The following is a 14,486-nucleotide window of genomic DNA, read 5'->3' on the forward strand; positions in this document are numbered from 1 at the left end:
GGCAGCCGACTGCTGAGATGTGTGTGAAGCAATCTGTGATGACCATTTCCTAAAACATTACACTGAGGGCTCTGAGTGTTGAATTCCAACATATCCTTCCTGTACGGTAATAAACTGATTAACAGTGATACAGTACACATGGAAATGCTGTTGTTCCAACCCAGCCAGATCTAAATATTTCAGAGATTTCAAAGCAGCCCGTCTCCTGTTTAAAAAACAGATACTCATCTATACAGTCCACACACACACAGACAGACGCACACGCACACAAACAGACGAATGCACACACACGCGCACAGACAAACGCACACACACACACAGACACTCACACAGACACGCACACATGCAGACACAGACAGACAAACGCACACACATACACACCCACGCAGACACATTACCAACCACTTACGAAGGATGACAATAACAGCAAAACACAGTAATTCAATTCCACAGACGGGTCAGTCTCACCGGTAAAATGGGTGACGTGCAAAACAATTGATGTCATAGAACTACTTGGGCCGAGGAGAGTGGCGGAGAGGATTTCTCAACTATTGGCTCCAGAGCTCGATAGCGAGTCCCTGCTTTTGGTTGAACCACTTGTTAGCTCCACTGTCTCCACCGGGAGTGGTGACAGGGCTTAAAGAGCCTTGTAAGGGACACACCTGGAGCATGTAAAACCACAGAGCGGGGGAAATGAAAGCTGTTGCTGTTCGAAGCACTTTGGATCAGAGCTGAAGCCGTGTCACACATGCAAAACACATACACGGCTCAGAGTGCTGCACTCGGCTTTGGCTACAGTACTGCCATTCCTGCGCGTGTGTTCCAGTACACACTGTGTACACACTGCCTGTGTACACAGTGTCCTGCAAGGCGCTATATAAATGCAATTTGTTTTTGTTTCCCCCTGTCTTCCCCTCAGTGTACATACTCATTAGGTACAACCCCTTTAAGCGCCCTGAGATGCTACCCTGCATAGGGGGAGCTATATAAATGTAAGTTGTTGTTGTTGGGCACACACTGCCAGTCTACACACTTGTCTGGTTGGTGCCTGAGTTGCCTGCCTCCACCATAGGCATCTATTTATCCGATGACTAAATTCCCCGAAGTTACACGTGGTGGAGATAAAAAAAATATTGTGACAATTGATTGTGGCAAACTCCCGCTTTCCTTCTCTCTTTCCCCCCCCACCCCCACACAAATGGTTACACGCCAGCATTAACTGACTTAACATTTCAATTAACAATTCAGAGAATCTTTTCAAAAATGAGAGAGAGCGAGAGAGGGAGAGAGAGAGAGAGAGAGAGAGAGCACTGCAGCACTTAACGAAAAGCTATTGGTGAAATGAATGTGATTCACTGTTAGCTCACTGGAGCCTCTTGATGCATTATATAACAGTGTTTTATAAAAAACAATCCACTCATTCTAAATAAATTGGTGGAGTTCACGTCAACGTTTCTTTGCTCTTGGCAGAATAAAGGCTCACGTCTGCCTCTAAATCTTCCGGTGATTACCGAGGAATATGAAGTGTACGTCGGTCCTCAAGCCCCAAACTAGCCAAAGTTTGGCCATTCACATCGTTAGCCCAACATCCATCATCCTAACAACCCTCACCAGGATCTCCAACCTCCCAGGTCCCAGTCTCCCAGCTCCCAGTGGATCGACTTCAAGATCCTCACCCTCACCGTTCATGCCCTCACACCTCCATACCGCTCTCTCTCTGCTGATCACCCTTTCCACTGAGCTAACTGGGACCTGCTGCTCACACATACACACATCCTACCCCGCCCTCGGTGTCCCAGCATTCAGCCACTTACGCCCCCACACTCTAGAGCTTCCTCCCTCAAACATCCACCCTCCGCCCACACCTCTCAGTCTATCGTTATAAACCTTGTGAAAGCTTCCACTATTCCTGCGGTCACTTCCCTTCTCAGTATGCAGCGCCATCTCTGTGAAGTGCTCCAAGGTGTTCTTTCGCTAGAAAGGCGTTGTATAAACACACGTTGTTGTACGTCCAAGCAATTCATGTCAACAATGAACCACACTTTACACAGCATCTTTCACATAGGAGAAGGTCTGAATGAGCTTTAGAGAGACAGAGTAGGAGCTGGAGATAAGAGGCTCAGATTTCAATGCCTGCCACCGTGCTGGGAAAGGGAAGAGTGGAACTCAAAACGTGAGCCCGAGAATTTACTCACCTCTTCCACACTGAGGGGCATGCAGATCCTATATTCTTTCAGCAACATAATGGTGCTTCAGGTCCTTGAGGCGAGGGGATTCGAAGTGTTTTGAAGACACTCTGGAGGATTGCTTCTCGAGCCAGTGATGGTTAGCTGAGGTCATGCATCAGTCCCCTTCGGCAGTCACTAACAAACAAGGCCGACCACGCGAAAGCCTCTTGTGGTTAAATGCTGCATCAGCCACCAAAAGTCTCTGTGCGATAAGATCTCTCAAGCCTTTACTCTGCAAAACAAAACACGTGAACCTGTGTCAAGATTAAATTAGATAGATTTTTGTCAGGAAATAATATCGCGGGATACAGTTTGGGGACATGACTTGTGACTGCCAGGATGGTGGAAGGCAAAGTGGATAGATCTTGGTCTTCTTTCACCTAACAAATTCTTAGCTTCTTAAGTGACCAATATCAAAATGGAGAGACAAGTCCCCTGTTGTACTTCGGCACAACTGAACTCCTTGTGTCAGGAATTTGGCCGAGGTGTGTTATACACCAACGGAGGAGCAGTGGGGCGAATGGACAGAGAATGTCACATGGAACCGCCATACAACAACAAAGACGTCCCAGAGAGCGGTAAGATGCCCGGGACGAAAGGAAGTTGTTGCGTGGAGCACTGCAGCCAGCACGCACCAGCTGTGTGTAGCCTCCACACCAAGAACAACAACAAGATTACATTTCTATGGCGCCTTTCACGTCGGAAGGACGTCCCAAGGCCCTGGATCAGTGAAGGGTTTGCACCCGAGCTGAGGATTGGAATCAAGAGGAGTGGAGAGTGGCCAATAAAGTTTCGCCCACAAAATACAGTCAATCCAGTTTACAATATATCCGGTGAAGCACTTTGAGACATTGCCAAGGCACTGTATCAAATGCAAGGATTATTATCAGTAGTAAGTTACTGTGATGAGATGCTCCCAGGACAGTAACTGCAGAGAAAATACTCCCAGTGATAGCTTTGACAACCAAAAGGGTTACACACTTGCAACTCTTAAACTCCAAGTGTGCAATATTAGTGAATGACGGATTCTAAAATACAATATTGATTTTGTGCCACATCAGTAGTCAGGATTCATTAAAACGTTTTTTATATATATACACACACACAGTGTACAGTATGTACAGTATTTCTTAACCCTCTTTTCCATTATTGCCCTTAAGTTTTTTTTAAAAAAAACACTTTAATAAGTGAAAATAACTAAAAATAATAATTTATCGTGCCCAGAAAGAATGCTGGCACTGTAGATATTTCTCACCATCAGAGTTGTTCAGCTGCAGAGACAATAAGGGAAAGTGTAGAGATCTATAGCGTAGAAAGACCTCTATGTCACGCTCCAGCATTCTGATGGAATTTAGGATTTATAAGAATAGGATTTATAAGAATCCTTGAATTTAATATGACGTCATTGAGACTTCTCCGAGCGCTTTATAGGATATATAAATGTAAAGCAGTCTTATTGGGTGTGAAATAGTTACATTTAAATTCATTTAAATAATCTAGTAGTTCATTTAAATAATTCCCCTATTTCCCAGTTTATCACTGTTAATGTTAAAGGTATAAGTGTAATTTAATGGTGTTCAGGCCACAAACCTGGAATCCCAAAGGTTAAAACCGAAATTAACTCTAAACCGAGGCGGTTGAGACAAGCATAGATGGATGGATCATTTTAAATCATGACAACATCATTCCAAGCCTGAATGTGAAGCTGTTACACTCAGTTCCCAGTTCCAAGCATCTCTTCATTCTCCACAAAGATATGTCTCTTCATCAGAAATCCACAGATATCATTCAAATCATTTTAATGAACCTGGCGCCTGTATTTCAATCGCTAACTTGCACAATCATTTTTTTTTAAATGGTCAAAACAGTTTCAACACATCGGTGTGATTATCAGCCACAAAATACAGTCAATATATCGTTACAATATATTCTGTGAAGCGCTTTGAGACATCTCAGCGATGTGATAAGGTACTATATCAAATGCAAGGATTATTATTATTTACTACTTTCTTACAAACATTGTCCTTAGCCAGACAGCCCCGCTCCCCATCCCACTCAAACATAATTCAAATGCAGTATAAATTGCACCTCAAGCCCATTTCACATGGTTGTGCACTGCTGTGCACTCTGGAGCCAATACTGTACTATAGTTGTCCATCTGAGCAACACTCTCATGAGCACATTCCAGACAAGCAAAGCTGTCAAGACTATCAATGAAAGACAATCAATGAAACAGGTCGCAGAGCAAACAATTTGGGGGGTTCTGGTCAGCCGGGTGTCTGACACATTGTGAAAACAGATCAGCTTTCTTAAGAGTATCCAAACCCATCTGAGAATTCCACACATCCCACCTACACATGGAAATCCCAGAGATAGACTGTGTCAAGCGCAGCAACTAAACTACCCCCAAAGAATAAGTGTTTTACAGCGCATTAAAGCCAAGAAGAGAACAGTACAGTTTTTGAAACACATAAGCAAAATACAGAATACAGTCAATGCAATGCGCTCCCATATATACACACACACACACACACACACACACGGAGTGATCAAAAGGTCGTGATAACTATCCTATCATCTAAGCAAAATATCATCATTTCTTTCCAGACTTATTAGACGGTGTAATGGGATCACGACTTTGTGGACACCCTGGATACACGGCATCAGTCTGCCCGCACCGTCCCCTGGGCTGGTCAGGTCAGGGCGGTCAACATGGCCCATTTATGCAGTGATAACCCAATGGCCAGGGTCTGTCTGTACAGCAAGGATCCGCATCCCAACCCCACGGATGGAGACAGGGACAGGGACAGGGACAGGGACAGGGACAGGGACAGGGACAGGGAGCTAACAATCAGCACATTACATTACATTACATTACATTATATTACATTACATTACAGTGCAGTGCGCAGCCCCTCTCTCTGAGATGGCTCTGAAGCACAACATAACCACAAACACATGCACTGACTTCCCATCCAATACATTACAGCACTCACCACAACCACCTTCAAAATCCACCAACATTCTGACAATACTCTTTCTCTTTGCCCCCACACACACCCCAAAACCCCCAAACCCCCCCACACCCCAAAACCCCCAAACCCCCCCACACCCCCAACCCCCCACACCCCAACCCCCCCACACCCCAAACCCCCCACACCCCCAACCCCCCCCACACCCCAACCCCCCCACACCCCCAACCCCCCCACACCCCAAACCCCCCACACCCCAAACCCCCCAACCCCCCACACCCCCAAACCCCCCACACCCCAAACCCCCCCCACACCCCCCCACCCCCAAACCCCCCCACACCCCAAACCCCCCCACACCCCCAACCCCCCACACCCCAAACCCCCCCCACACCCCCAAACCCCCCACACCCCAAACCCCCCACACCCCCAAACCCCCCACACACCAAACCCCCCCCACACCCCCAAACCCCCAAACCCCCCACACCCCAAAACCCCCAAACCCCCCCACACCCCAAAACCCCCAAACCCCCCCACACCCCAAAACCCCCCCAAACCCCCCACACCCCCAAAACCCCACCCCCCAAAAAACAAAGACAAAAGCATACATTAAATATTGCAACACCCACCACTCCCTCCCTCTCTCCCCCTCTCTCTCCCTCTCTCCCCCCTCTCTCTCCCTCTCTCCCCCTCTCTCTCTCCCCCTCCCCTCTCCCCCTCCCTCCCTCTCCCCCTCTCCCTCTCCCCCTCTCCCCCCTCCCTCCCTCTCCCCCTCTCCCCTCTCACTGGGAGAATTCTTCAATGAATTCACTTTTATTGCAAATGTAGAGTCTGTTTAAACCACTGGTGACACTGTTTCTCCCCCATCACCACCACCAGAGAGCACACAACACGATGGGAAACTTACCGTATCTTTCCACCGAGAGAGAGAGAGAGAGAGAGAGAGAATAGCAAATGATGAGAAGAGAGTAAGTTATATATATATATATATAAAACTTGTTCTCTAACAAAAAAAACCCCACAGTTATCTCTGGGTCTCTTGGACGTTGTTTGACGATGTTTGTTCTGGTTTTGTCCCCAAGAAATAACAGCTCTTTGTCCTCCTTCGGCAGTGAAAAACTTTCTCAAGTGTCCGCGGGGGCACAGCTCTCACCAACTCTCCTCCCCCTCTCCCCCTCTCCCCCACTCCCTCTCTCTCTCTCTCTCCCACTCCCTCTCTCTCCCCCTCTCCCCACTCCCTCTCTCTCCCCCTCTCCCCCACTCTCTCTCTCTCCCCCTCTCCCCCACTCCCTCTCTCTCTCTCTCTCTCCCCCTCTCCCTCTCTCTCCCCCTCTCCCCCCCTCCCTCTCTCTCTCTCTCCCCCACTCCCTCTCTCCCCCTCCCTCACTCTCTCCCTCTCTCCCTCTCTCTCCCCCCCACTCCCTCTCTCTCTCTCTCTCCCTCCCTCACTCCCTCTCTCCCCCTCACTCTCTCTCTCCCTCTCTCTCCCCCTCCCCTCTCTCTCTCTCTCCCCCTCTCTCTCCCTCCCTCACTCTCTCCCTCTCTCTCTCTCCCCCTCCTCTCTCCCCCTCCCTCACTCTCTCTCTCCCTCTCTCCCCCTCACTCTCTCTCTCCCTCTCTCTCCCCCTCCCTCACTCTCTCTCTCCCCCTCTCTCCCCCTCTATATGTCCCTCACTCTCTCCCTCTCTCTCCCCCTCCCTCTCCCCCTCCCTCACTCTCTCTCTCCCCCTCGCTCCCCCTCCCCTCACTCTTTCTCTCCCTCTCTCTCCCCCTCCCTCACTCTCTCCCCCTCCCTCACACTCTCTCTCCCTCTCTCTCCCCCTCCCTCTCTCCCCCTTCCTCACTCTCTCTCTCCCCCTCCCTCACTCTTTCCCTCTCTCTCCCCCTCCCCTCACTCTCTCTCCCCCCCTCTCTCCCCCTCCCTCACTCTCTCCCCCTCCCTCACTCTCTCTCTCTCTCCCTCTCTCTCTCCCCCTCCCTCTCTCCCCCTTCCTCACTCTCTCCCTCTCTCTCCCCCTCCCTCACTCTCTCTCTCCCTCTCTCTCCCCCTTCCTCACTCTCTCCCTCTCTCTCCCCCTCCCTCACTCTCTCCCTCCCTCTCTCCCCCTTCCTCACTCTCTCCCTCCCTCACTCTCTCCCCCTCCCTCACTCTCTCCCCCTCCCTCACTCTCTATCCCCCTCCCTCACTCTCTCCCCCTCCCTCACTCTCTCCCTCCCTCACTCTCTCCCCCTCCCTCTCTCTCTCTCCCTCCCTCTCTCCTCCAGCGTTGTGCAGCGAATGATGTTGGTTTTAAAATGCGAGAGAGCGACAAACAGCTGTGAAAGTGCCCAACACTGTGTGTGTGAGAGCGCTCTCTCTCTCTCTCTCCTCTCTCTCTCTCTGCTGCAGCCTCTCCGGGGCTGTCACACCAGTGATCTGCTCTCTTAACTCTCACTCTCTCTGCAATCTCTCCCCCCCCCCCCCTCTCCCCCCCCACACACCCTGACTTGATGCTTAATTTTTCTATCTATTTATAAACACACACAACACACACACACTCCAGATCCGCTGTTAGATGACGCCTGACTGGGGGGAGGAGGGAGGGAGAGAGAGAGAGAGAGAGAGATGGGGGGAGAATACATCAATAATGCAACCAAAAGCTATCAAAATGAAATGAAATGAGAGCTGCAGACAGACTTGCACACTGCCTCCTGCAGGACAGCAGAGACTCTCTCCCCCCCCCCCCCCCCACCCCCACAACACACACACACACACACACAGACACACGCGGTCCGTCAGTCTCACCCGAGCTGCAAGTCTTCAAAGCGCAGACTTCTGAGATCAAGGTGGAGAACATATTTGACCTTTACCGCCAGCGTCTATTCATGAGCACCACAAAACTGCTGTGTCCTACAGCAAAGTGGTTAGCGCAAGCGAGAGGACCTGGTTTGGATTCCCGGGCGGGGCGAAACTTTAGGCGAGTTTCTTTGCACCCCCCCCGCCTCTGTTTACCCGGCAGTAAGCAGGAACCCAGTTGTTAGTCGATTGGCGGATCGCTTTCCGGGGGTAACAATCACTCAAAATAAATTGTCACTCGATCCACGGCTGTTTGTGGGGACGTTGCTGTGCGTAATTGGCTGCCGCGTTTCGCCCACAAAATACAGTCAATTCACTTGACAATATATTCTGTCAAACGCTTTGAGACGTCTCAACAATGTGAAAAGATGCTTTTTCAAATGCAAAGATTATTATTATATGTTCCCCCATATAGCTGACGTACTCAGGATCCTTGTACATGCATTGTATTTCACGGCCTCTTACATAGCTTTAGCAACTTTTTTCTTGCTTTCTGCTTTCCCACTAGGTGCATTTCCCAATTTATCTTCCCTCATTGCATGAAATCATTAGTCCCGAGAGAGCGAGTGCATTTACTTTATTATACCTCACTCCAGCCTGTGCCACAGGGTCACAGCTAATGGTATTATTACCCCTGGTTTCCATTTACTCCAACGTCCACATTTCCATTACATGTGGCCAGGTCTGGGTGGTGCCCGACACTTTCCATCGCATATATATTAACACCGGCACACTGTCCTGCATGAAATCTAAATCAGCCTCCAAAAGGTGTTAGCACTCAGTTGGTAGCACTTTCACCTCTGAGACAGTAGATCATGTGTTCGAGTCCCATGTTGAGCTCAGTCTAGGCCAGTGGCCCCCAGGTTGGACACGGCCCCTGAACATTTGCACGAGTCAGGGTAAGCCCGTGTTCAATTGCGAGTGTGTTTTCGGTTTTTATGGCATCAAGAAATATTCCACCAAGAAAATTCATTTTGTTGGCCACCCATAAAGTTTGGCCACCACTGGTCTAGGCTAACACTCCAACACATTGATGGGGGTGACCTGCATTGTTGGAAGAGTCGTCCTTCAGATGGGACTTTAAACCTAAGTTTTGTCTGCCTGTTCAGGTGGGTGTTAAAGATTCCATAGCACTATTTGATAAGAGAAGTTAGTTTCTTTCTCCCAGTGTCCTGGTTAACAATCTCCCAGATACAATTGGTTATTCACTTCATTATTATTTATTATAGAATCATAGAATTATACAACGCAGAAGGAGGCCATTCGGCCCATCGTGTCTGTGCCGGCTCCTTGAAAAGAGCTTCCATTTCAACCCCACTCCCCCGATCTCTCCCCATAGCCCTGCAAACTTGTCCTCCCCAAATAATTATTTGCTTCTCTCTTAAAAGTTGTTATCGAATTGGCTTCCACCAGCCTTTCAGGCAATGCATTCCAGATCCCAACAACTCGCTGTGTAAAAAAATTTCTCCTCCCCTCCCCTCTGTTTCTTTTAACAACTATTTTAAATCGGTGCCCTCGGGTTACCGACCCACCCGCCAGTGGGAATAGTGTCTCCTTGTTCACCCTATTGAATCCCCTCATAATTTTGAAAACTTCTATTAAGTCTCCTATTAACCTTCTCTGATCCCAGGAGAATAATCCGAGCTTCTCCAGCCTCTCCTGATAACTGAAGCCCCTCATTCCTGGTACCATTCTGGTCAATCTCCTTTGCACCCTCTCCAATGCCTTGACATCCTTCCTAAAGTGTGGAGCCCAGAACTGAACCCAGTCTCTCGCTGAGGCCTAACCAGTGTTTATATAAAGGTTCATCAGAACTTCCTGACTTGTGTATTCTATGCCCCTATTTATAAAGCCTGGTATCCCGGATGCTTTTTAACAACTTTATCTCCCTGTCCGGCCACCTTCAAAGATTTACGTATATGAAACCCCAGGTCTCTGTGTTCCTTCACCCCCTTTAAGATTGTACCATCAGCGTATATTGTCTCTCCTCATTCTTCCTTCCAAAATGCACCATTTCACATTTCCCCACATTAAACTTCATCTGCCCCGTGTCTGCCCATGTTACCCGTCTGTCTGTGTCCTCTTGCAGTCTGTTACTATCCTCCTCACTGGTTACTACTTTTCCAGCTTAGTATCATCTGCAAACTTGGAAATTGTCCTCCCTATACCCAAGTCCAGGTCATTTATATACATCAAAAACAGCAGTGGTCCCAATATCGACCCCTGGGGGACACCACTGCACACTGCCCTCCAGTCAGAAAAACAACCGTTCACCACCACTCTCTGCTCTCTGTCTCCCAGACAGTTCTGTATCCGCTGCCACTGTCCCTTTAATACCGTGGGCTTCGATTTTGCTACAAGTCTCTTATGTGGCACTTTATCAAACGCCTTTTGAAAATCTAAATAAACTACATCAACTACACTACCTTCATCCACCCTCTCGTTACTTCATCAGAAAACTCTATCAGGTTTGTTAGACATGATTTGCCTTTAACAAATCCGTGTTGGCTGACCTTTATTATCCCATTTATTGGAGATTGGTGATGACTGTGCGTAAATCACTCCATGTTCGCCTAACAAATACACAATGACTACAGTTTATCCAGTGAAGCGCTTTGAGCTGTCCTCCTTTTGTGAAGAGCACTTTACTAAATCCAAGAATTATTATTATCTCACTGAGAGATCCTCATCCTTATTCTACTTAATTTCTGAGTAATTAAATTCAGCCGCAATAAGTAGCAACAATGCAAGGATTATTATTATTATATCACATTGTTGAGACGTCTGAAAGCGTTTCACAGGATTTTAAAGTAAAATAATGACTGTATTGTGAATAGACTGAATAGATCAGAGAATAGGCAGATCCAGGCACCAAGTCAAGGGGTCAAGGTTGCTCAGAACATCCCAGAGATAGACAGTGCAAGCTAGATTGGTTGAAGATCATCTTCTTCCCTCTGATGTTATTACACCAACACGATCTGTGCTGACAGGTTTTATAACACAGAGAAGGTGCAGTTAAATGGGGCCACGGTGAGCAGATGAAATGTGCTGCCGCAGTTTAACACACTGGCTCACCGCCAGAGTTCGACACTGAACAGCCAACACTGAAAGAGACAGATCTCAACTGTATGCAAAACCTTCAGTTTGTGTTTGCAGCTGCAGCAGTGGGCTCTGGAAGTTAATCTAAGATAAATGGGCAGGTACATATCCAACCCTGGAGAGAAACATCACACAAACCACGAGAAAAGAACATAAAGCATGCACATCACAGTGACTTCAAACAACTTGTGAAATAACCCTTCCTTCATCTCTTTCCCTTTGATTCACATCAGAAATATGGGAAGAGTTAGGATAAATAAACTCTGGTTTGACATGACAAGTCGCTCACTGTTCTAAATTAGATTTCAGACATCAGATGCTCTCCCAAACGCAAGTGCAATGCAAGGTGTCAGCCTGGCACACTTGGTAGCACTCTCACTTCTGGGTCAGAAGGTGGTGGGTTCAAGCCACACGTTGGGCATGTGAGTTACCAACCTCGGCTGACAATTCAATATGATGGAGGGATGTGATCTTTAGTTCGCCTGCAAGTTGTTGTGAAAATGTACATCCAAGAAAATCCTAATAATATGCCCATAGCCTGATAATAATATAATAAGCCTCATATTTGATACAGCGTCTTTTACGTCAAGAGGTGTCAAAGCGCTTCATAGGATTCAATGTGCAGTGTAGTGACTGTGCATTTTGTAGATAAACAGAGAATACAATTTTTATATGGAAATGTCCTAAAAACAGCCATGGAGTGAGTGACCAATTTTATCTGAGAGATTGATGGCCAGGACATTGTGAGAAACTCGATTCTCTTTTCAATAAGTGCCATTGGATCTTGAACAGGCAGACGGGACCCCAGTTTAACTTCTCATCCGAAGGATGGCACCTCTTGTAGTGCTCCCCCACCACTGCAATGGACTGTCAGCTTGGTTCATCATCCTGACGTAGGGCTTGAACGCACAACCTTCTGATTTGGAGGCGAATGACACCCAGTACACAGAGCTGCCATCACCTCATTATATGGCCATATTGGGGTCCATAAAATCCCAATCTGGTTTACAACAGGGTTTAGGAAATCACCTTTCAGCGCCTCTGCCTTCACTGAACATGTGCAAGAAAAGCCGGCCAGCTTTCCGTGTCAAAAAATGACTACATTCAGGGTCACAGGTCACTTCCTGCACTTTGTGGGAAATTAAGAGTTGGTCCAGAGGGCATCTGTCTTATAAGCGGCCCAGGTTTTATAAGGGGACCTCATAATGGGTCTCTTATATGAAATAATAATAATAATTTGGTCACTCAATCCATGACTGTTTGTGGGACACTGCCATGAGCAATTGGCTACTGGACTTCGTCCGCAAAATACACAATCAATTTACTTTACAGTAATTGCTTTACAGGACGTTGCAAGGCGCTGATAAGGACGTCCCAAAGCATTGTTTCAACGATGTAATAAGGCGCTATATCAAATGCAAGGATTATTATTATTATTATTAGGGTTCTACTGTAGCTTCCCTTTATGTTCCTCCAGATGACTATTGTTGTAAAATAGAAGCGAGTTCTAAGAAGCCAAGAACTCCGAGGTGAGGATTACGACTTTACGCAGACCCGAAAATATTCTTCTTATTTACCACTGAGGTTGCATATTTCTCACCTCCTGACAAATGAGGTGCAGTCCAGAAATGGTAATGTCAATATCTCGCCAAAGACTTACTGAACCACTGGATGCATCTATAATATAATAATTAATAATAATCCTTGCATTTGATATAGCGCCTTATCACGTCTTCGAAACGTCTCAAAGCTGACATCCCAATAATAATAACAACAATAATCCTTGTTTTTGGTACAGAGCCAGTCAGTCTGGAGGATGTGTTTCTGTAGGTGTTGTCCTTTGGATGAGATCAATAATAATTAATAGTTCTTGCTTTTGATATATCGCCTGATCACAGGTTATACAGATTATACTGTAAAGTGGATTGACTTTATATTTGTGGGAGAAACACGACAGCCAATTGTGCACAGCAGTATCCTACAAACAGTCATGGATTGAGTGACTAATTTTATTTTGGGGGTTGAGGGGGTATTATTATCCCCGGAAAAGTGATCCGCCAATCGACTAACAACCAGGTTCCTATTTACTGCTAGGTAAACAGAGGCGTCTGGAGTAAAGAAACTTGCCCAACATTTCACCCTGCCGGGAATCGAACCCACATCTCTCCCTTGCGAGGCGAGTGCTCTAACCACTGAGCTACAGGACTCCACTGTACTTCCCAGAATATACTGTAAAATAAATTGACTGTATATTTTGTGTATCTCAGCTGTTTGGCAGGTTCACAATTTCAGGTGTACATCTTGGTTTCAAATATCTGGAAGGAAAACAGAAAAATGGACATTTTTGACGCGGTGAAGCTTGTTTTGTCAAGCTAAAGGAGAAGGGGAGCGTGCTGCATTTTCGGAGGTGCCGTATTTTGGATGAGATGTTAAACTGAGCTCCCGTGTGGCCGGTTCAAGTCATTGCTAAACACCCCCTGACACGACTTGGAAAGAGAAGAGTTTTTCCTCCAAAGACATAGCATCCCCAGCACTGCACTGGAACACCAGCCTAGACTGCGATCTTAAAGACTACACCTTAACCCACAATGTTCTCGGAGCCAGGCCGACACCAGTTTAATAAAAATATGTCAGATCAAAGGCAGCTCTGCTGTGCGGATTGCCGATTGGTGACAGAAAGCTCGTCTTACATTTGACCTTCACAGCAGACAGACAGAGATGAAAAGTCATCCTCATCCATCCCCCTTTAAAACTCTTCTCGTTTACGTAAGATTGCCACATCTTTAATTTACTGTCTTGTTGATGCAATCTATCATTGCATTATGCATGTTGTGTAGTCAGCCGTTCTCTCTGTTACACCTAATGGCTTGTATTTTACATTTACACTGCCGTTGAGAGCAAACAACCAACAAAATAACAAAAATAACCAGAGAAGTCGAGGTGTTCTCTGCAGCTGATTTTGAGCGAAGTACAAATTCACATCAAGAATTTCTTCATACAGAAGAAAACAAGGACCAGGGAGGAAAGATTTCCCAAATACTAGTATTTGAGGAATCCCTTTGCATGACTTTTTTTTACCCAAGGAATTAGCAACACCCCTGTTGCCCTGTCATCCTGCTTTGAAAACACTTGCACTTCTCCTTTGATAACACTCTCACAAAGACTCCTCCCGGCTATTATTTATACACAAGGTGTGAGGTGTTGGTCACACGCTCGTGACAATTTGCAATACAATGTAATAATTGTCCTTGATATAGCGCCTTATCACGTTGTTAAGACGTCTCAAAGCACTTCACAGAATATATTGTAAAGTAAATTGGCTGTATTTTGTGGGACTGTAAACAATATGCATTT

General features: G+C 46.7%; 1 protein-coding gene across 5 annotated transcripts in view; it reads right to left on the reverse strand.

Moving 5' to 3' along the window:
- Positions 1-6,135, reverse strand: part of LOC103188273 (cytoplasmic phosphatidylinositol transfer protein 1) — a 79,926-nt gene extending 73,791 nt beyond the window's left edge. For 2 of the 5 annotated variants that reach the window (XM_042341009.1, XM_042341013.1), the window contains exons 1-2: positions 5,225-5,301; positions 2,196-2,460 (exon numbers count right to left, since the gene is read on the reverse strand). In XM_042341009.1, the coding sequence (XP_042196943.1) occupies positions 2,196-2,243 (48 nt within the window). In that variant the 5' untranslated portion in view covers positions 2,244-2,460; positions 5,225-5,301. Of the gene's footprint in view, positions 1-2,195; positions 2,462-3,483; positions 3,555-5,224; positions 5,302-6,104 lie in introns of those variants that run through there. The other 3 variants (XM_042341010.1, XM_042341011.1, XM_042341012.1) reach the window with 3 other exon arrangements.
- Between the last annotated feature and the right edge of the window lie 8,351 nt (positions 6,136-14,486).

The sequence above is a fragment of the Callorhinchus milii genome, unplaced genomic scaffold (assembly GCF_018977255.1).
Source record: "Callorhinchus milii isolate IMCB2004 unplaced genomic scaffold, IMCB_Cmil_1.0 Scaffold16, whole genome shotgun sequence".
NCBI classification, from domain to species: domain Eukaryota; kingdom Metazoa; phylum Chordata; class Chondrichthyes; order Chimaeriformes; family Callorhinchidae; genus Callorhinchus; species Callorhinchus milii.